The sequence below is a fragment of the Sorex fumeus genome, unplaced genomic scaffold (genome assembly GCF_029834395.1).
Source record: "Sorex fumeus unplaced genomic scaffold, SorFum_2.1 ptg000142l, whole genome shotgun sequence".
Lineage (NCBI taxonomy): Eukaryota > Metazoa > Chordata > Mammalia > Eulipotyphla > Soricidae > Sorex > Sorex fumeus.
Genome location: NW_026606199.1, coordinates 1,371,591 through 1,392,300, shown reverse-complemented (window position 1 = coordinate 1,392,300; position 20,710 = coordinate 1,371,591). Strand labels below are relative to the sequence as shown.

Below are 20,710 nucleotides of genomic sequence, written 5' to 3'. Positions count from 1 at the left end.
TGTTCTGCCATTTTCCTCTCCAGCTGACCTTGACTTGCAGTGGTGGTTTGGAGCGACATGTTCTGACCCTTGACTCATTATGCTGCCTCTGTGATTCTGGGCTTGTGCTTACTAGAACACTACCTAGAAATTCCCTGAGTTCCAGATTAAGGACAAGTTCTAGAGGTCTCCATGTTTGACTAGGAGAGTCACAATTATGGCAAATTTTCAGCTTGTGGGTGTTCATACTTAAAGGGTATGTGAACTCTGGCCCCCCAAATTCAAACATGAATCTGCTTGGGACTGTGAATTGAGCGTGTCAGTGTTTGTAATCTAATGTCTCCTGCTCCAGTTTGCAAACTCTGGTGACTGGAACCCAGCTGGCTCTGGGGAAGATACTGTTTGTTTTCTTTTTATCTTGAGCTCTGAAGGATTTACTTACATTCCTCTGAGCTGAATCCGAGATACAAACTATGTATTTTTATTTATTTCTAGGTCTTTATCAATTCAAAACAAGACAGTTTTTCTGGTATCTGGTCTACCATTTTATAGGAAATAGAAGAATCATGTTCATTATTTTTCCCCAGTAGAATCTTGTGGTTGACCAGCCATACAAAATCAAGTTAGGATTTATGTATTTTTCAATCAGTAGATTTGATGGTCATTATCATAATGCTGATTTTCCTGTACAGATATATTATATGTATTTTCTTCCATACAAGTAAACATCGTGTCTGTTCGTTTTCCAAAACCATTTTTAACATGATTTGTCTTTGTCCTAACATCATTACATTTTTATCAAGCTATGAATCCAAAGTGACCTGTTCATTGTATGATTAAAGATTCTCTGCCAACATATGAAACCACTGCCTAATGTTTGGAAAATGTGATGAGATAACATTTGAAACCGTACCCTGAATGTGCATTTCACTATCTTCTCATTCCCACCCTCTGACCTGCATCTCTGACCACACTCCTGCTCGTGTTCTCCGTCTGTCCTCTGGGATGAGGACTGGGAGGCCGACGGTCTGAACCCTTCCAAGGCTGTGACGGATGCCGTGTCAGACGCGCTTGCTGTGGGCTGTGGGCTGTGTTGCCGTTGGCAGCCGAGGCGGGAGCATCTGCTTTTGTTCTCTCTCGAACTGAGTCCACTTAACTTTTACGCTTTGCTAATTTGATGATAGTGAAAGATTATTTCTCTGATTATTTCATTGCAAACTGCAAATGAGGTGGATTGTTTGTTGGCCGTGTACATTTCCTGCCTTGGAAAATTGTCTTGTAATCTCTCTCCCGCTTGAGTTTTCTGACTTTCCCAGGAGTCTTTAGAGGAGTGGTTCTCTCGTGGGAACCAGGGACCAGGGTGGTTGGCCTGTACCGTTGGGGCCAGTCAATGATGAACCCTGCTGAATCACTCCCCACTTCCGGTGTGCACTTCTGCCCTCGGAGCTGCACGACTTTGTTCTTGAGACTCAGAACTGTGACGACCCAATGAACGACTCATCTTGAGGGAACCGGTGAGCCCAGAGAAGTTCGTGGGTAGCTAGATCCACAACGCTAGCATAGTTCTGCAAGCGGAGGACGTGAGCGCCACAGTCCTCAGTACCACATGCAGGGGAGAGAGAGCGAGATTTCTCTCTCCTGGGATACTCAGAAGCAGAGAGAGAGAGAGAGAGAGAGAGAGAGAGAGAGAGAGAGAGAGAGAGAGAGAGAGAGAGAGAGGCAAGGCCAGTCCCGGCCAGGCCTGTGGGCTAATCAGCCCCTCTGCTGAGCCTGTGGAGTGCGGGGAGGGCGGGGGGGGGGGGGCGGAGGGGTGACTTTCCAATGAGATAATCAGCTGTGAAGCATCCAGGGATGGAGGGGATGGAGCAGGGTCGGGTGGGACGTGCACAGGGCAGACTCGGAACTGCAAAACGCCCTGGAGAATGTAAAACAGATTCTGCAATTGGGGGGAAGGCGGGGGGTCAGGGTGCAGCCAGGATACGGACTAGAAACCGTTTGGGAACCCATGCCAGGGAACCCTACAAAGATTGCGGCTTCGTTCTGGGGGGGGCTCTGGGAGGCTCTTGGGGCTCTGGAGGGGGGCAATGGAGACCCTGCAGCTGATGGGCATGTGAGCTTGCAGAGCCAACATCCCATCGCGAAGGGACAGTTCCACCGCCCGAGGATTTCCTCGCAAAAAAGGCCCCCACGGACCTCAAGACACCAGCAGCGAATATGCCACGACTAACCTGAATGTCTGCCTGGCCATTTCAGGCTGTGCTCCCTGCTTGTCAATGAGCGTTCTGCATTTCTCCCGAGCATTCACCAAGGCAGCCCATGATCATCAAGTCCAGGCTTAGCAAGAGAGAGGGTTGGAACAGGCCGTGCCGCATGATGTAATTGGATGTGAATCGCTAATTGCATTAGAAGATGTAAAGCACTGGGACCAGCGCGTCTGCAGCTGAGTTGAATTAGTTCCTCGACCAAAAGAAGTTAGAGTCCAAGTTGGAGGGCCAGCACAGAGCAGGACGCTGAGTGCACGGCGGCCGTCTCGGGGGGCTCTACCTGCTTGGCACATGGTGAGCCTGGTTTCGCCCCTGCCCTCCCATCCGGCCTGGCCTGTGGGGGTAGGGGACAGCTGCTGGCCGCAATATGGCTTTATTAGCAGTTTCACCGGTTTTTCCGTCAATACCTTCCAGAGGGTCCTTTGGAAATTCCCTGAGAGTTTCCGAATGTCCCAGCTTGCCACCTTTGCTCAGCAGACGTCCCTGTGGTCACTGGTGTAGCCAGCTTCAGACTCAGGGTCACGGGGACCAGCTTGTGTCTTCACTCCCTTGTCAGCCTGGCAACCTCATTGATAACTTGGATGTTTTTTTTTTCTCGCAAGGAAACGTGCACCCACTTTGAGTCTCTCTCTTACTCCCTCACGATGCCCCAGGATTCTGGGCCTCGGGGTCCAAGAAGCTGCTTCCTGGCTGAAAACTGCCCTCATGTGGCTGGCCAGAGGTTAGAAATGGGCAACGTGTCACTTCCCATCCACGGAAACCATGGCAACCAGACCCGCTATTAAGCAAGTAAATGATTCCAGTCAAAGTGTAATTGAAGCTCCTCGCTCCTCTCTCTCTCTCCCCTGCATGTGGTGCCGAGGACCATGGCTTCTCCACCTGGGTCTCGTCTAATTCCCTGCCCGGCCGGGCCCCCGTTCCGGGGTCGAGACTGTGAAGTGGGCTCCGTCACTTAGTCTGTCCAAGTTTCGCAGCAGCAAAGGGAAGAGCTGGTGCCCGGGCTTGAGGGGGCCGCTCAGAGATGGCCACATCCAGAGTATGCCCCCTCCGTGCCCCCTGGTCTGGGAGGGGCACTGTTGCACCCCACTGCACCCCGTCCTGCCTCCCGCCTTCCAGCCAGGGGACTCGCAGTAGGGCTCCCTGGGGCAAACTGGATGATTCAGGAAAAGCACCGGCCATAGACATGACTTGACTGCTCAGGAATTAGACCCCAAGCCATTTCCCCTTTCCTTGAAGACATTAAGATGCAGTGAGCCCAGGCCCTCCCCTGCAAGCCCTTTGTTATTGTAAGTGGGGGTGGAATTCCCGCTGATTTAAGGCAGGTTTCCTTCTCTGGGGTGGGGGTGGGGGGATCCATACCCAGGCCTGTCTGCTCCGGTCCCATCTCTAACCCTCTCACAGAGCTCTGCCCCAGCAGGCAGAGAGAGAATGAGGCGTTTTTATTATGGAACCAAAGTTCACCCTGAAGACTGTCCAGACTTCCCAGATGAGCCTTGAAGGGTCAGTCTTGTCTTTTCATGACCTCTGGGGAGTCCCACAGGCCCGGGAGACTCCTGGCCAGGAGCTGTTGGTGAGATAATTCTGCGCCCTGGAGAAGGGTCTGGGGGGCTGTGGGCATTGCGAAGGGGCTGGGGTGAAGTGGGGTCCCCGAGCTCCCGGAGCAGAGAAGCTCACGGATGGAGGCACCCATGCGTGACATCCCAGGGGCAGGAGCGCCCATGGGCAGTGGCTACACTGGTCAGGCGGGTCAGGTCTCTGAGTGACCCTGCAGCCAGGTTCCGTATAGGAAGAGGAGAAGCCCGCCCTGGGATGGTGGGCACAGAGGGGCAGCAGGTGTGTTGGAAGGATCAGCATCCAGCAGGGGGGACTGGACAGGGAGCCCGGCAGTGAGAAGGGGCACCTGAGTTTGGGGAGGTGAGCGCTGGTGAGAGCAGGGTGGAGTTTGTGACTTTTCTGGGTGAGCTAGAAACCACGGGCAGAGATGGGAGCCACGGAGCTTCACGGCCTGGTCCGGGCCCCCTCGAGATCTCAACAGAAGCAGGAACGCAAAGGGCGTCGAAAGGGGTGGGCAAAAGAAGAGCCGATGGGAAGGGAGAAAGGCCCCCCTGAGGCCAGGTGAGCATGGACGGACGCCAAGGGGACCAGAAAGAAAGGAGCCAAGGGGCTGCCTCCCCGACCGGGGTCCTGGGCAGAAGGGCCAGCATGGTTTGCTCGGGCGCCTCCTGATCCCACAGGGGCCGATGTCTGGGATCTGAGGCTGAGCCGAGCATTGTAGAGTTCCCAGCCGGGAGGAACCACCGTGGCCAGCGGATTCCAGGAACAGGAAGTGGGACCAACGGCAAGAAGGAGCTAGTGGGAATCTTTGCGAAGTAGTTTCCAGGAGAGGATGGAGCGAGTTGTCCCCCTGTAGGAAGCAGCTCTCGGTGCGCGTGGCCGGCAGGCAGCCCTGGGTTCACGGTCGCGGCGGTACTGCCGGGTGGTGTTTGACTTTGGCCTACAGAGCCCTTAGGATTTTGGACGGAATTAACATTTTAGCACCCGCCCCCCCCCTCCCCCTTTAAGCACGGAACTTCAAAAGGAAGTTGGGGCTTTTAAGTGTGATTTTTATTGTCGGCCAGAGGTATTTCTTTAAGTCCTTGCCATACAAGAGTTCAAGTGGACCAAGAAATTCATTAGGTAAATAAACGTTCCCTTAATGAGTTTTGTTGGGTTTACTGGGTGAGACCCAGCTGTCTTTAGGGCTTACTCCTGGCTCTCTTCTTGGGGCCCACTCCTGCCTGGATGTGGGGGTCCAGGAGGGACCCCTGGGACTAAACCTGGGTTGGCTCTGGGCCAGGCAAGCACTCAACCCTCCACTGATCTCTCTCTCTCTCTCTCTCTCTCCCCCCTCTCCCCCCCTTTCTCTCCCCTCCCCCCCCCCCTCTCTCTCTCTCTCTCTCCCCTCCTACTTTGTTTGGTTTTTGTTCTTTTTTTTAAGAGTAAACGTCCCTGGAATACCACTGTTATTTTGAACCCCAGAACCCCAGTAGAGGACAAGTTCTTAGTCAACGGTCCCATTAAAAACCTTTCGGTGTCCTGGTCATCAAGGAAAAGGGGGATTATTTCTGCAGGGCTCGAAAGGGAGCCGGAACCCGGGCTTGGGGTAAGCGGGCCGGGCCGGATTTCCGAGGGGCCCCCTGGAGGCTCCTCCAGCCTGCCTTCCCTTTTGTCCTCTTCTCACAACTCCAAATAGAAACAATGCCTATGTTTCCCTTCCCCAGATTTTATTTTTAGAAAATCTGGGAACCGAAAGGCACGGCCACCTGCCTCCCATTAGCTCTAATGGGAGAAAGACGTCCTCCTCCCTCGAGAGTGTCAGAGCCGCAGCCCGCGCGATAGGAGAAGGACGCTCTCCTGTGGGGGTTCCCGCGGTGCTCGGGGAGCGGGGAGTGGGTCGCGGCGTCCTGCAGGGGCTCCACGCTCAGGCGAGTCTTCTGGGGCCCACTCAGCCCTCGGCGTACCCTGGGGGCCTCATCCTTGGTGCTGCTTCTGCACGTTCTTCCCCAGTGCCTGGGCGTGCCCAAGTGGCCCCAGCGAGTGTCAGTCACCTGAGGATGGAGGTTCTGAGGCCGGCACGGAGGCGTTGGTCTGGGAAGACTCTGCCTCCTTGGGGGGTGGGGGAGGCCTGTGCAAACCTGAATCTGGTCCCCATGGGGGGTCTCTGAACCCAGCTCCATCTGACTCAAGTGCTCGGGGTGTCTTGGAAGTTGAGACGGGGGTAAGAGACCAAAGGAGCAAGCGCTGGGCTCGTGCCACCCCCAGCTTCAGCGTACAGTGGAAGGTCCCCCAGAAGTCTCAGAGCGCCCTAGTGGTCGTTCTAGAACCTTCTCTCTCCTGAGCTTCCTAGTAGGAATTTGGCGCCTTCAAAGGACGGAACCAAGGCCCAATGGACAGAGTCCCTCCCCCAGGGCTGCTCTCGGTGTGTCCTCCCCAGGGCACAGTCTGACCCCACAGGATGGCGCGAACCTTGACCCTGACCTGCCTCTAACACAGTGAGCAGAAACGAGTCAGGCTGGGCCGAGGATTGGGCGAACAGTCCCGCGTCTCTCTGCTTCCCGGGATGCCCGTTTCTGCCCCTCCCCCTCCCCCATCGTCTCGACCGTCACTTCAGGTCATGTTTTCAGGTTGCACTTTGGAGACCAGCCATCTCGGGTCAGGGAAACTCGGAGCCACCTTTGCCCGCGTTTGTGAGTCCACACAGGCCCCCACTTCACCGGCCTGAGCGGGGCGCTGCCTCCCCCACTGCGTGGCTGTCTCTGAGGCCAGAGGGTCCGGCATCTCTGTGCCTTCCCGGGGAACTGGGCCCAGAGTCGGGCAGACGTGGGTCCCAGATGCTGATGGGTGGTTCATAGTCTCTAGCATTTACATCCAAGGACCTCTGTGCCTCTGCAGTGATGCCACATGGCAGACCCAGACTCAGCCATCCTGGGAGGTTGGGGGCCGGTTCCCTCCGCCCCAGGTTATGTGGGCGCCTGGTCAACAGAAGTGGCCCTGTGCCAGCTCTCAGCAGCTGACCACCTCTGCCCTCGAGCAGTGGGCCCTGGACGCCTGGCTGGGCGCTGTGATAGACCCAAGGCAGGACTTTTTAGCAGATTTAGGCCATGCCCGGGGAGCACGAAATGCAGAGAGAAGTGACTTCCGGTTCCGGACACCTCCTCGGCATGGGTCTATCTCCTGATCGTGAGGGAATCAGCCGACTTTTTTGTCTGGGAGAACTTGAGCTGAGCAGAACTGGGGCAGGGACCGTCTTGATGTTTCCTTCAGTGCCCACGTCGGGGAGACGGTTTGAAGGCACCCCCACCCCCACCGTGCTCACATCGTGGGGACAGTTTGAAAAATAGCATTCGGGGCTGGAGAGATAGCACAGCGGGTAGAGTGTTTGCCTTGCACGTGGCTGATCTGGGTTCGATTCCCAGCATCCCATAGGGTCCCCTGAGCACCGCCAGGAGTAACTCCTGAATGCAGAGCCAGGAGTCACCCCTGTGCATCGCCAGGCGTGACCCAAAAAGCAAAAAAAAAAAAAAAAAAGAAAGAAAAAAACATCATTCACCAACAGGACAAGCACTGGGCCACCTAACGGCCCACTGTCTGGTAACATCACTCTTCGGGGGACAGCGGGCCCGCCCTGGAGAGGGGCAGACAGGGAAGGGGTCACAGCAGGAAGATGGAGTGTGGGGACTTAGAGGCCACTGGAAGCCCATCAGTCTTGGAGGAGCCTCTGTTTTGGCAGTGTAGCAGCTGCTGTTGGAGGGCTCCCTGCTGGCCAGTGCGTCTGCCAACTGACCGTTCAGTTCTCTTGGGGCAGTTGCCCCTCACAGGCATCTGGGCCTCTCGCCCGTCCCCGCCCGCCCCCGTTCCTGCAGGTGACGGTGTCCAGTAAGACGGGGAGGGGTGCTCCGTCCAAGCGTGGCCTCTGCTCAGGGGAAACACATACACATTCCGGCGCCCACAGGAGCAGTCGAGACTCATTCCGTTCCTCCGTGTCTAAGTGGCCTCTTGGGGACAGGACGCCCCTAGAGGAAATATGTTTTGTTTCTTGGGACTCGTGCTCCACGAAGAGAAATAACTCGGGAAATGCGCCCTAGTGGGGGTGAGGGGAGACCCCCGGGGTTCCCTGTGGGTTTCGTGGGGAACCCATGGGTCCTGGGGTCCAGGTGAGCAGGCCAGTCACACCCCCGGCTCCTTCCTGCCCGGCTCCCAGGTGGCACCGTTCCCAGGACCCTGCACCCGGTGGGCCCCTCAGAACCCTGGGGACTCTCGCCAGCTCCGATCTTCAAAAATAGCCCTTCAATGGGGCTGGAGCGATAGCACAGCGGGTAGGGCGTTTGCCTTGCATGCAGCCAGTATGGCCAATACAGGTTCGATTCCCAGCATCCCATACAGTCCCCTGAGCACCGCCAGGAGTGATTACTGAGTGCATGAGCCAGGAGTAACCCCTGAGTTATCACCGGGTGTGACCCAAAAAAAAGCAAAAAAAAAAAATAGCCCTTCAAAGGGTGCGGCTGGCGTTCTTTGAGGCAGCTCTCAGCCTCGCTCCCGGCTGAATGGGCTGACATGCTTGAGGCACGCGAAGGAGCATCTGAGCAGAGCCCAAGGAAGCGTCGTCAGCCAGGCAGGCCTGCTCTGAGAAGTCCAACCCGGAGTCTTTGCCATGGGAACCCGCAGTCTGGAATTCGCTCCCGTGGCCCACAGGGGAGCTTCCGGAATTCGCTTCCGTGGCTCACAGCATTTTTTGTTTCCCAGAATGGGCTTCCCAGATCTTGTCTGGGACTCCCGGGTCCCCAGGGGGCTGGGAGGGGCAGGAGGGGAGATGGGGACGGAGGGTTAGCCTGGTTGCTCTCTGGCCCCAACCCACAAGCCCCCAGAGCAGAGGATTTCTCCCAGCCAGAAAGTGAACGTGCAAGTTGGTGTGTCTCCAGGAGGGGAGTGTGGGATAGAGCCCCCCACTGGGCCCGTCCCGAGCCCTCCCCTACATCCCTGCCCCCCTCACTGGGCCCAGTCCAGAGTGTAGGTTGTAAGTGCTTCACTGGGCTCTCCCCACTTCACAGCTCAGTCTGAAGTCAGCCTGTCCCGGCTGACGTCCAGGGGCCCTGAGGGAGGGTCCACGGGTGCTTGCCCACACACCTCCATGCCCACTGGAACCGAGTGGTCCAGGTCCACTGTGTAAAGGGGAGGGCATGAGAATCCGTGAGCATCAGTGCTGGTTGGGTCGCATTGACTCAGCTGAGCAGAGCTGGGCGGCAGTGGAAGGTGGAGGTGGGGGGGTTTCCCTCAGCAGCCTGGGAGCCTCCCCCAGAAGCCTGCGGGGGCTCCTGCAGGCCTGAGGTGTGTGCCATTCTGCTGCCTCTTTCTGAGGGTCCCAGAGCACGTTTGTAGCAGGGACAGTCCGGGGCATTCAGCTCCGCAGATGGGGTTTGTCTGTCGGGACCTTCGACACTCCCGGGAGGCTGGTGGATCTGTGTGTAGCCTGAAGGCAGACCGCGAGCCACAGCCCCTTGGGGCCACCTCCATCACAGTCCTCAGCCGTCGCCCAGAGCCATAGGCCTTGCGGCCTGGACTGCGGCTGGACTCCCTCTCGCCTCCCCAGAGGCGTCCTGGCAGGAATTCTCGTGGACAGCCTGTTAGCCAGAGCAAACCAACGGCACCAGAACGTTTGTGTTCGTGGGGGGTCAGGGCCGTCGAGCAAAGTGAGATTTTCTAAGGAAATAATTGCCGGCTGCGGGGGGCCGGGGTGGTGCGGCTCAGTCTCGGCTGGGGCGAGGGGCTGGCGGGGAGCAGCTGGGGGCCGCAGCGCTGCTGGAAGGTTGCGTCTGAGCACCCCGAGGGAGCACGCGGTGGGCACCGGACAGTCCAGGTGTGGACAGGAGTGCGGGCAGTGGGTCTGGGGGAGGGCCACGGGGCTATGGGACAGCCATGGCACTGGGGGTGGGTGCAGACGATGCTGTTTGTCTCTGAGTGTGAGAAGGGGCTGGGCTGCGGGCCGTGGTCACTGGCTGGGCAGGCTGCGGGCCGTGGTCATCTGCTGAGCGGCGGTGACGGCAGGTGTGACTGGTCCCTGCTGTGAGGACAGGAATTGTGATGTTTGCTTTCCTCCAGCCCCAGTTCTCTCTGATGGGAGCGCCCGGCTCGGGGAAGGGTCCCAGCGAGGGTTGCTTCGAACTCAGGAACCAGATTCTTGGAGTAGGCAGGGAAGACCAATGATACCTCCCAGCTCCGACTACTGAAAAGCTGGATGAGGAGAGCCCGGTGTGAGCACTTCCTCTGCCCTGCCCTCCATTCCCCATGCTCTCTCCTCCTCTCCCCTCCCCTCCTCTCCCCTCTCCATTCTTCTCCTCCCCCTCCCCTCCTCTCTCCTCCCCTCCCCCTCCCCCTCCCAACGCAGGCCCCTTGCCCGGCATCTCTCTGCTGTTCTCTTTGGCACCTGTCAGAGCAGCTGGGTTTCCTCTGAAAATCCGTCTTTAACAGGAATCGTTCATCACCTGCTGGGTGATTGTCAGGGCTGGAGAAGCCCGAGGAGCTGTGCGGGCGGGCGGGCGGCCTGTGGGACAGGAGGGGAGCACGGTCACGGGCTTGCTTGAGCCCAGGTCCCTGAACATCTCAGCCCGACCCTCTAGAGTGGACAGAAAGGGGAAGGGGCGGCCACGCACGGCTCATCGGAAACACGAGCACTTCCAGGGGGACGATATTCCCACAGGGAGTGCGGCCGTTTTAACTTTTCAAAAATGGGTTTTTTTTCTGGTATTCCAAAAAATTGTTGTTGACTGTATTAATCATTTGGGGCAAGTTTTCACTTTAAGGAAAATTGTCTTAATAAAAACCATCACCCGGTGGCCTCATTTGGAAATGGAAGCAGCAAGTTTGGGGAAAGGCTTTAAGACATTCTTTTTCTTTTTCTGGTTTTAGGAGAAAGGTGACAGGAACTGAGGCTTCTGTTTCCCGGGGGGCAGGAAGGGGTGAGCTCCTGGGTCCCCGGGTGGCCATTTGGCAACGGTTCAAGATGATCCCCTAATGAGAAAGGGCGTGTGTGGCTGCGTCCCTGGGCCTGGCTGTGTGTGAACGTGCATCTCTGTCCGCGTGTATCTGTGTGTATGACTGGGAGTGTACATCTCTATCTGACTGTGTATCTGTGTGTCTCTCTTGGACTGTGTGTCTACACAGAATATGTGTATATATGTGTCTAACTCTACGTGTCTGACTGTGTCCGTGTCTGAGTGTGTATATATGCGTGTCTGTGTGTCTGAGTGTGTATGCTTGTGTGTCTGAGTGTGTATATCTGTGTCTCTGTGTGTCTGAGGGCGTATATCTGTGTCTCTGAGTGTGTATATCTGTGTGTCTGAATGTGTGTGTCTGTGTGTATATGTCTGTGTGTTTATGTGTCTGTGTATATCTGTTGTCTGAGTGTGTGTATCTGTGTGTGTGTCTGAGTGCGTATATCTGTGTCTGTGTCTGTTTATATCTGTGTATCTGTGTGTCTGTACCTGTGTGTCTACCTTTGTGTGAATCTGTGTTAGACACTGTGTAAATGTCTATGTGTGTCTGTGTGTGTCTCTCTGTGACCTGTGTGCATGTCCTTGCATGTGTGTGTGTGATATCTGCTTCCAGCTATTTTGCAGATATTCTGAGACTTCCGTGTCAATCCCGGGAGCCCACCACTCGTGTCCAGTGTTCTTTGTGGGTATCCTGAGGACAGTGACAGCCGTGTCACATCCCTCCTCCTCTGCGTGCCGAGGTCTGGTCCTTGCTGTGGGCATATGTCCGGCGCCAGCCCCGACGACACCTCGGGCCACTTGCTCCCCGCGGCCCTTCCCCGGCCATCCAGCTGCCCCCGGCCTCGTCCTGGTGCCGTCTGTGTGTCACCCAACACAGAACAACCTTCCCTGTCTTGGTGTCGCCTCGTGGACTGATCCGGGATGAGTCCAGGCGGCGGTGCTGGCCAGCCACCATAAGCAGGGGTCAGAGGAGAGTCGCAGCTGGAGGGCCCTTGCTGTCCCCCTCCCTGCCGCCCTCCCTGCTGCCCCTGCCTGGAGAGAGGACAGCGCCGGCCATGTGGCCCTTCGGGGCCATCCCCGCCTCCCGCTGTTCCCTTCTGCTTGGTGCCGGGTTGAACCGGGTCCTGGGCACATCGGTGTGTCTCTTCCTTGCCCTGAGCATCTCCAGGACCCCTGGTGCTGCCCGCACCCCCGGGGGCATGTTGGGCAGACAGTCGTGCCATCCAAGCAGGGGAATGTTGACGTGAGGCGGGTCAGCACTGTGACCCCTGTCCCCTATGCACTGTCCCCGCTGAGAGGTCAGTCCATTTCACGGTGACGTGATGTGCAGGAAAATGTCGTGACAGAAAGCAGAGATGGGGGGCTGGAGCCATAGCACAGCGGATAGGGCGTTTGCCTTGCACGCAGCCAACATGGCCGACCCGGGTTCGATTCCCAGCATCCCATATGGTCCCCCAAGCACTGCCAGGAGTAATTCCTGAGTGCATGAGCCAGGAGTAACCCCTGAGTATTGCCGGGTGTGACCCAAAAAGCAAAAAAAAAAAAAAAAGCAGAGCCGGGAGCTCTCAGAGCGGGCACGAGGGGCCAGGGTCCGAGGCAGAAGGGGAGGGCCTGGGGTGGTCCTTGGGCGTGGAGATGAGGCGGGGCGGGGGGGGGGCTGCTCTGGTGACTTCTGATAGAAGCGGTCCTTTCCAGGGGAACTTGGCGAGGCACCGGGTCGGGCCCCTAGGTGGGGGCTGGCTGCTGGGAATGGCCTTGCTGACCCACAGGGACCCCATGGACTGAGCAGGCTGGTCAGATGGAGCACAGGAAGACAGTGCTCAGGGAAATACCTTCCAGAAGGAAGGAGGGGGGCGCTTCGTCCTGAGACAGACTGGCCTGGGCTAGGAGCAGCTCTGAGCTCTGTCCCTGAGGGGTCCCCAGGCCCTCCACCCACCTTGGTCTATCAGCCCGGCCAGGCTGGAGCTTTGGATCCTGTCACCTCGATTCCAAGTGACGTCTTCACAGCATTAGTATAAGCTTGCTGACAGACGATTATCTCTGGTCTATTTTACACGTGGCCATTCTGTCGAATAAGGTTCTTTTTCTCTGTAAATACGTAGAGAAGAGCCCGCGTGTTCAGGCGTGGTTGATTGCAGCATCACCTTGACCTGGCAGCCAGGGCTGATGGCGGGATGTAGACCCAGATCCCTGGGTCCACGGGGCTGACCCCACCTTTCCACAGCCCACCTCGGGCCGGGCCACTTGAGCCAGCGATGATCCTCATGGAGCCGAGGAACAGGATGGGCGTGTGTAGACGGAGCACTGAGCTGTGGGTCCTTACCCAGAGGCAGGGTCACGGGCTGGGTCCATGGGAGGGAAGGAGGGTGGGCCGCTCACTGCCCCTCAGCCCGGGCTGACGCAGGCGCCAGGGCTGAGCACAGTTCTCGTTTTGTTTTTAGTCGAAACAAAGGTACTTTCTGGAAGCAACGAGAAAGAGCCAGCTAACCCTCAGGATGTGCTGTCTGCCGCCCCCGTGGCCCAGACCCAGGAGTCAGGGGGGCGTCTCCCCGAGGGCTCTGGAGCTCCAAGCAACAGTGGTCAGGCCCGCTGCCCCCCGGGGCCTGCAGGGAGCCAGGGCCACGGCCTCATGCGTCCCAGAGCCCCTTTACCTGGCTGCCTTTGCCCTTCGCGAGGGACATGCCCGGCCCCCCTGGAAGACCCTGGTGTTCAGGTAGAAAGAGAAACCCCCGAAGGTAAGGAGCGAGGCACAGGGCAGGGCCAGCTCACAGACCTGGGCGACTCCAGCCATCGGGGGGAGCCCACGGGGTGGGGGCAGCAAAACTTCCTGTGAGTGGGGTGCGGGCAGCCTTGTGTGTGCAGCCAGAGTCCTAGAGACGGGAGCAGACCGCCACTGTGCGGCTAGAGAAGGTTCTAGACAGTGCCGGGCTCTTTCTGGGGCTGACCATTGTCCTCCCTGCCTACAGGGGCCCTTCTGAGTGGGGCAAACCCCCACGTATGCTCAGCACTTAACGCCCCAGGGTCTGATTGATCCAGAGCCCACAAGCTAGAGACTAATTTAGCATCTCAGGCTGAGCACTGAGCAGAGAGCCTGACACGGCCCCACAGGGACGGAAGCAGGCACAGGTGGGGGTGGGAGAGAGAAGATCCTCGGGGTCCAGCCGTACTCGGGAAGGGTGGATGCTGATTTCCTGACCCTCTGAGGAGCTTCCTAGAGGCTAGATGGTGCTGTAGCACTGTCCTCCCGTTGATCATCGATTTGCTCGAGCGGGCCCAGTAACGTCTCCATTGTGAGACTTGTCGTTACTGTGTCTGGCATATCGAATACGTCACGGGGAGCTTGCCAAGCTTTGCCATGTGGGCGAGATACTCTTGGTAGCTTGCCGGGCTCTCCGAGAGGGGCGGGTTAATCGAACCCAGGTCAGCCCAGTAGAGACAGTTTTAAATCCGAGATTCAAACAGTGACAGGGACAGAGGAAAATCACCTGGAACCCGAGTTAATCTCTAGGTCGTCTTTGACCCACGAGAGCAAATGCCACACCTCTGCGGCCTCCCTGGAGGCATCTGTTAAAGCTCCCTATGCCAGGCATGCAGCTTGGCTCCCCAGGTCTGCGCTGAGCCCCAGACGGGGTCCCCGGGCTACAAAGGCCTGCACAGAGCCAGCTTCCACTGGGACAGGCCTCAGGCAGCACCCGGGGCTGGTGAGAGGTGGAGAGCAGAGGGAGACGCAGAGCGTTGGTGGGAAATGGGAAACCCCGGCGAGTAGCCAAGAGTGTAGCCGAGAGCGTCAGGCAGGGGCTGGAGGGAGGCTGAGCCCGGGAGCAGGGACAGTGGGGGGCAGGCAGGAATGAGCGCCTGCCGCGTCCTAGGGTGGCTTCCATGGGAGCACTGGCCATGGGAGCACTGACAGGGTAGGGTGAGGGGTCCTGGGGTTGCTGGTGCTGATGGGGCGTGGTGGGGGCGGGATCGAAGGCTCGTGGCGTCCCAGTGTGGCTGAGTCGGGAGAGGGTGAAGTGGGCAGTGTGGCGAGATTGGCCCTCCCTAAGCAGGTGGGGGATGGGGGAGCCCCGGAGTCCTGCTGCAGTGGGAACAGGCAGCGGGTGTCTGGGGCCCTGGGGGCGGGAGGGGGGCAGGGACCCCAGGCGTATAGGAGGGACAGGAGAACCTGGCATGGGGAGTCCAGAGAGACGGTTGGGGACAGAGTCGGGGACCATGGCAGGAAGGTGAACATGAAGGTCAGGTGGGCGTAGGTGAGCAGTGCTCAGGGACCCCCTTTCTCAGCAGGCAGGGAGGGGGTGGCCCTGGTGAGAGAGCATCAGGCCAACTCCTCCCCCACCTTTCCCACCAGTTGAGGCCAGGCCAAGAGACAGAGACGATGAGAGATCTCTTTCTCCATCTCTATCTCCCCTGGGGAGGGGCAGGATAAGGGCCCTCCCTGTTCCCTGCAAACACAAGGCAGTCCCCCGCCCCACCCTGCCCTGCCCCAGCCTGGCTGGGTCCTGTCCCTGGACCTCCAAGCATCCCAGGGATGCAGGGACAGTCCACCCTGGAGCAGAGGCTCAAAGGCGTTTCCCTGCCTGATGACCAGTGGCTGGACCTCGTTGGCCCGGCATGGCCCCGGCGGTAGAACCAGTTGCGGAGTCCGGTTGGGGGTGCTGGCCTCGGTGTAATGGGCAAGGCAGTGCCTGTGGGCACTACTGGTTTCCAGTCTGTCTCCCATGTCGTCGTCGGCAGGGCACGGCCAGCTGCCCGCCCCTAACAGCGGCCCCTCCCGCAGGAGACTACACCTGCTGTGACCTGGTGGTACAGATAAAGGGGTGCGAGAGGAGTCAGGGTGTCCCCAGGCCCGAGTCCACGCCGCCGCCCCCAGAGCCAGAGGCACCCAAGCAGACTGGAGCCCCCGAGAGCCAACAGAGGGCCACAGGTGCCCTGACCCTGCAGGTAAGCCCTGAGCCCTTGCCTTTCCCCAGGACGTGTGCAGTGTCCCCCGGGTGTGGGGGCAACAGACACTGCCAAGGGAGGGGCCCACGGTGCAGGGGGGCGGCTGAGGCAGCCAGGGGCCAGGGGGTGCCCGACGGGGCCCGGCACACGGGCACCCCCAGAGTGGCCCGAGCCCCACCCAGTGCAGGGTGACTGGCGGGCCCCAGTTGGGCCCCACTTAGGAGTGCCTGGCACTTTAGCACCAGTCCTGGTGCCTCAGCCCCCAGGCCAGGGAGGAACGGGGTGTCCTGGGACCTCGGGCCAGGCAGTGACGGTGTGACATGGGGCCTTCTCGGGGACAGCCTAGCCCGGGTTCTGAGGACCAACCCGCGTGGAGAGGCGTGTGGGGAAGAGCCGAGACAGTGAGTCCTTGGGGGCTCATGGGCCCCAGTGGGGTGAGAACCTGGCATCACACCAGGCACCCGACAGGGGCGCAAGGGCCATGTGGAGCCCAGGCACCGACAGGCGATAGCCGGGTCTGTGGCAGTGAGGGCTGGGTGCAGGTGCTGGGAATTCCGACATCCCACCTGGGAACCCTGATGTCCCACCTGGGAATGTTCCATCCTCCAGGACATCAGGGTTCCCGGATGGGAATGCTGACACTCTGAGACAACTGCAGCTCCATCTGCATCAGCAGTTTTCTGGGCAGCTCTGGGTCCTTGGGGCCACAGTATCCTTGAAGGTCACCGTCCTTGAGGGTCACTGTCCTTCCCGGGTGCCAGGCTTCGGGCGCACACACAACTCCCCCCAACCCCCGTGAGGGCATGAGGCAGGAGCAGGCTCAGGGAGGACCCCTCGTGGGCACCTTGCCATTGTGCCCGCAGCCTTGATGGTGGTCCCGGCTGGTGTCTGCAGGGGCCGTGCCCGCCAGGCCTGAAGTCAGGGGGCCCGGGGTCTCGCACGCCCATGAGAATGCAGATGGGAGAAACTGAGGCACACTCTGTCCTGGGGGTGGGTGTCCACTGACCTGAGGGTCCCCCCAACTCTCCAGCCTGGGTGGCTGCTGACCGGCCGGCTTCCCGCTGATTGGCCGCTCCCACCCCCGGCCTCTGGCCGCTGACTGACCAGCCGCCCCCTCTGCTCCCCCCCTACCCCCCAGGAGGCGCTGCTCGCCCGGTGCCCGCAGTTTGTGTCACGCTCGCAGGAGCGGCTGAAGCAGCTGGAGCAGAAGGCGCAGCAGAGGAAGGCACGACGGGAGGCAGCGCCCAAGCAGAGCCTCCAGCCCCTGGCGCAGAGGAAGCAGTTCACCGTCCCCCATCCTCTCAGCGGTGAGCAGCGGGCCGGGCGGGAATCTTCGGGCCGGGCTAGGGGCCGCGGGAGGGCTCTGGGGCTGGGGCTCACACGCGATCTCCCTCCCCACCCCCACCCCCCTGCACCACGCCAGCCCCTGTGAGCTCGGAGACGGGCAGGGTCTGGTGTGTGGTTGGACCCGGACTTGCTGGTCCAGCTCCGAGCCAGTGGATTTCTTTGGGGTCAGGGCCCGAGGTGGCTGCCAGCTTGTGCCATCTGCCGTCCTGAACCCCAGGAAATGCACGAGGACCTCAAGCTTCACAGGCACCGTGCAGCCGGGTCCCCGGGCCTGTGCCTATGGACTCTGGGCCAGGCCATGCTGGAGGCCGGGTGGCCAGGAGTCCAGCTGGCTTCAGGCTCGCCCTTTCCCAGAGCTGCTGCCCATTGAGATCCTCAGGAATAGGCCAAACAGAGGGGGCGACCAGGCCTCGGAGAGTTCCTGAATCCAGAGTCAGGAGCCAAGGCGGGCCTTGCTGTGCTGCCATCCTCTGATTCTCCCTGAGAGCAGGTCCCGGCCCCGCGAGGGAGACCACGGGGTGGACTTGAATAAGAGTCTTCCGGGAAATACCCAGATTCGGGAAACTGGAGAGGAACATTTCCACTGGGGTCACCACCCAAGTCCGGCGTGTTGCCTGAAACTAAGACTCTTCCCTGCTCTTCCTTCATGCCAACCGTGTCCCCAGCACAAGTTGGCTCTGAGCCCCTCCCCCTCCCCACATTGTGGGGTGACCTGGAGCCCAGCTCCAGGTGGAGGTAGCTGTCCACCCTGTTTGGTCAGTGGAGCTGGACAGCAGGGTGGGGTTGGGGGCTGGGTCCCGGGAACCAGGCCCGCAGACCAGAGGATGAGAGTGACAGGCAGAGCCATTCCTGCGTGGACGTGTGTTCATAAACCACGCACGTGGCCACCACTGGTCCTCGGAGGGAGACTTCACCCCACCTTGAAGCTGGGCTGCTCGCTGTCCCAGCTCCCACACACCTAAGGGTCCAGGCGGGCGCAGCCTGCTGGCCGGCGTCCACTCTGACTGGACGGCACTCTGCGACATGGCCAGTTCTGCCTCCTGTCGGCTCGGGAATCTCGCGTGCGCTCACATGGAGCTGGTGCACGTGCCATCATGAACCGGGAACCCCTGCCAGGGCCCAGGTTCTAGAACGTGTTGGGTGCAGAGAGATGTGAGATGTTTGCCAGGGACTGGCCTCGGGGTCCCTCCCCTAATGCCATCTTCGGTCGTGTGAGTCCCCACAGCCAGACCCCAGTCTCGCTCCCCCTTGTGGAGGTGCGGGGACTCCCGCCCTACAGCCCAGAGGCACTGCCCATCCAGGGGACGCGTCCTCTTGCCCTGGAAACACAGAGGCTGCTGCTAAGGGGGTCTCCAAGTTGCACGCGGGGCCGGGATAGGGGCAGCGCAGGGGAAAGAAGCTGCAGAGCCCAGCAAGGCGGTCCCGGGGGTGCTCGGCTCTGCTAGGCCTGTGGACAGTAGGGAGCAGTATGGCTGGGCTCAGAGGGGTGGAGGGGAGACGATCCAGGCACAAGAAGCCGAGGCTAAATCGCAATGCGCGGCTCTGGGTGGGGTGGACAGTGGAACCACAATCTGGAAACTGAGGCAGAGCATGGGAGTTCTGGGCCATCTGACCTGGTGACCTATCCTTCTGGGCCCAGGGTCCACTTGCCAATGAGCAGGGTGCTCTGGGCCAGGGTCCCTCATCATTGCTGCAGCACCAGGGGCTCTGACGCTGACCACTGTCCACCAGGCAGTTCAGCTTCCAGGGCCTAGAGGAAATGTGTGTGTGTGTGTGTGTGTGTGTGTGTGTGTGTGTGTGTGTGTGTGAGTTGCATGAGCCGAGGTCAGCAGGGCAGCACAACAATGAGAGTGAAGTGCCCCAGGGTACATGGCACAGCACCTGGGGAAGAGGAGACAGAGTTACAGGCTAGGATAGGGACCCCGGGCAGCTGATAGTGGTTGGGACAGCATTGCCAGGTGCAGGAACAGTGTTGGCGGGTGAAGGAGCAGCATTAGCGAGTAAAGAAACAGCATTAGCAGGTGAAGGAACAGCACTAGCAGGCTAAGGAACAGAGTTGCAATATAGGAACAGTATGAGAAGGTATAGATGCAGCATTCATAGATGTAGTCCTGCGTTAGCAGGTGTAGTTACAGCATAGGCAGGTGTGGATACAGTGTGAGCAGGTATAGGGTCTGCATTACCAGGTGAGATACAGTGTTGCCAGGTGTAGATACAATGTCGGCAGATGTAGATACAGTGTCAGCAGGTGTAGCTACAATGTTAGCAGATGTAGATACAGCATCAGCAGGTGTAGATACAGTGTCGGCAGGTTTAGATACAATGTTGGCAGGTGTAGATACAATGTTGGCAGGTATAGATACAGTATCAGCAGGTGTAGATACAGTGTCAACAAGTATAGATACAGTGTTGGCAGGTGTATATACAGTGTTGGCAGGTGTAGATACAGCATCAGCAGGTGTAGATACAATGTTAGCAGGTGTAGATACAGCATCAGAGGTATAGATACACTTTCAACAGGTGTAGATACAGTGCTAGCACCCTCATGGGCAGGTGTAGGCCCATGTGGGCAGGTGGGCTGTGGACAGTTCCCTCACGTCCCCTCTCAGTGTGGTTGTCCCTCCCCCAGAGCTCCGAGCCACCATCCATGGCCTCCCTCTGAGCCAGGGGCCCCACAGCCTCCCGCTCCCCGCTGCTACAGCCAGACCTGTCTCCTGGTTCTGTCCAGCCCACCTTTCTCAGAGTGTCCCTGCTGACAATGCCCTGCCCCCCACCCCCAGGAGCCTGGTCATTCTCCACACTGCCACGCCCTAGCCGGGGAATGAAATCCTCCAGAAGACACTGCAGAGTTCTTCCTCCTGCAGCCCACCTCCTCCGGGACCCTCCTCCAGAGCAGACAGCACAGTGACAGGGACAGTGTCTGTGAGGGGGTGCTGGGAGCCCCAGGTGGAGCCTCATGGCCCCTTGGGTACTGTCACTTAGCCTGACCCCCCCCCCCCCCCCCCCAGACCGCAATGGGCAAGCACGTGCCTGAGTCTCCTGCCACAGGGGCTTCTGGTCCCTTCTCTTACTGGACCTCAGCCATTGAGCAAGTAACACCCCCCTGGAAGGCTGTGCCTTACGCCCCCAAATTTCGGACTTGGGTGACCTGGGGTGGAGATGAATTTGTCACAGATCCCGGGATGATCAGTCTCCTGGTCCCCCCAAGGGACCCAGAGCTGAAAAATGATCTCGAGGACTAACCCAATTCTCAGGCCTCTTCCCTGCCCCCTGGAAACAGGGGCTTGGTCCCGAACCCCCAGGACTTGAGTTCCTCAGCTGGAAGGAGCGGCTGTTCGAGACGTGGGGCTACAGGTACCAGAGAACTTTGTCCTGATATTCTGCAGAGGCCTAGGATTTATTCTCAAGTGTTCGTTCTTTCTTGAAACACTGTGGTTCAGAAAGTCGTTGATAATATGACAAGTCCCATCACTGATCCCATCACCAGAGGGACCTTCCCTCCACTGTTGTCCCGTCCCGCGCCCCCCGCCCCCACCCAAGCCCTCCCTCTCAGCAGGTACAGCGTGACTTATTTTACATGGCTTGTTACGACTAAATGGCTAATGAAATCGTCAAAAGTAACTCTGTGAAAGAAAATGTATGAAAATTGTT

General features: G+C 58.9%; 1 protein-coding gene across 1 annotated transcript in view; it reads left to right on the top strand.

The window, feature by feature from the left end:
• Positions 1-20,710, top strand: part of CUNH10orf90 (chromosome unknown C10orf90 homolog) — a 50,079-nt gene that overhangs the window by 24,529 nt on the left and 4,840 nt on the right. The window contains exons 2-4 of the mRNA XM_056106703.1: positions 13,213-13,506; positions 15,549-15,712; positions 16,851-17,019. Coding sequence (XP_055962678.1) covers positions 13,213-13,506; positions 15,549-15,712; positions 16,851-17,019 — 627 coding nt within the window. The remainder of the gene's footprint in view (positions 1-13,212; positions 13,507-15,548; positions 15,713-16,850; positions 17,020-20,710) is intronic.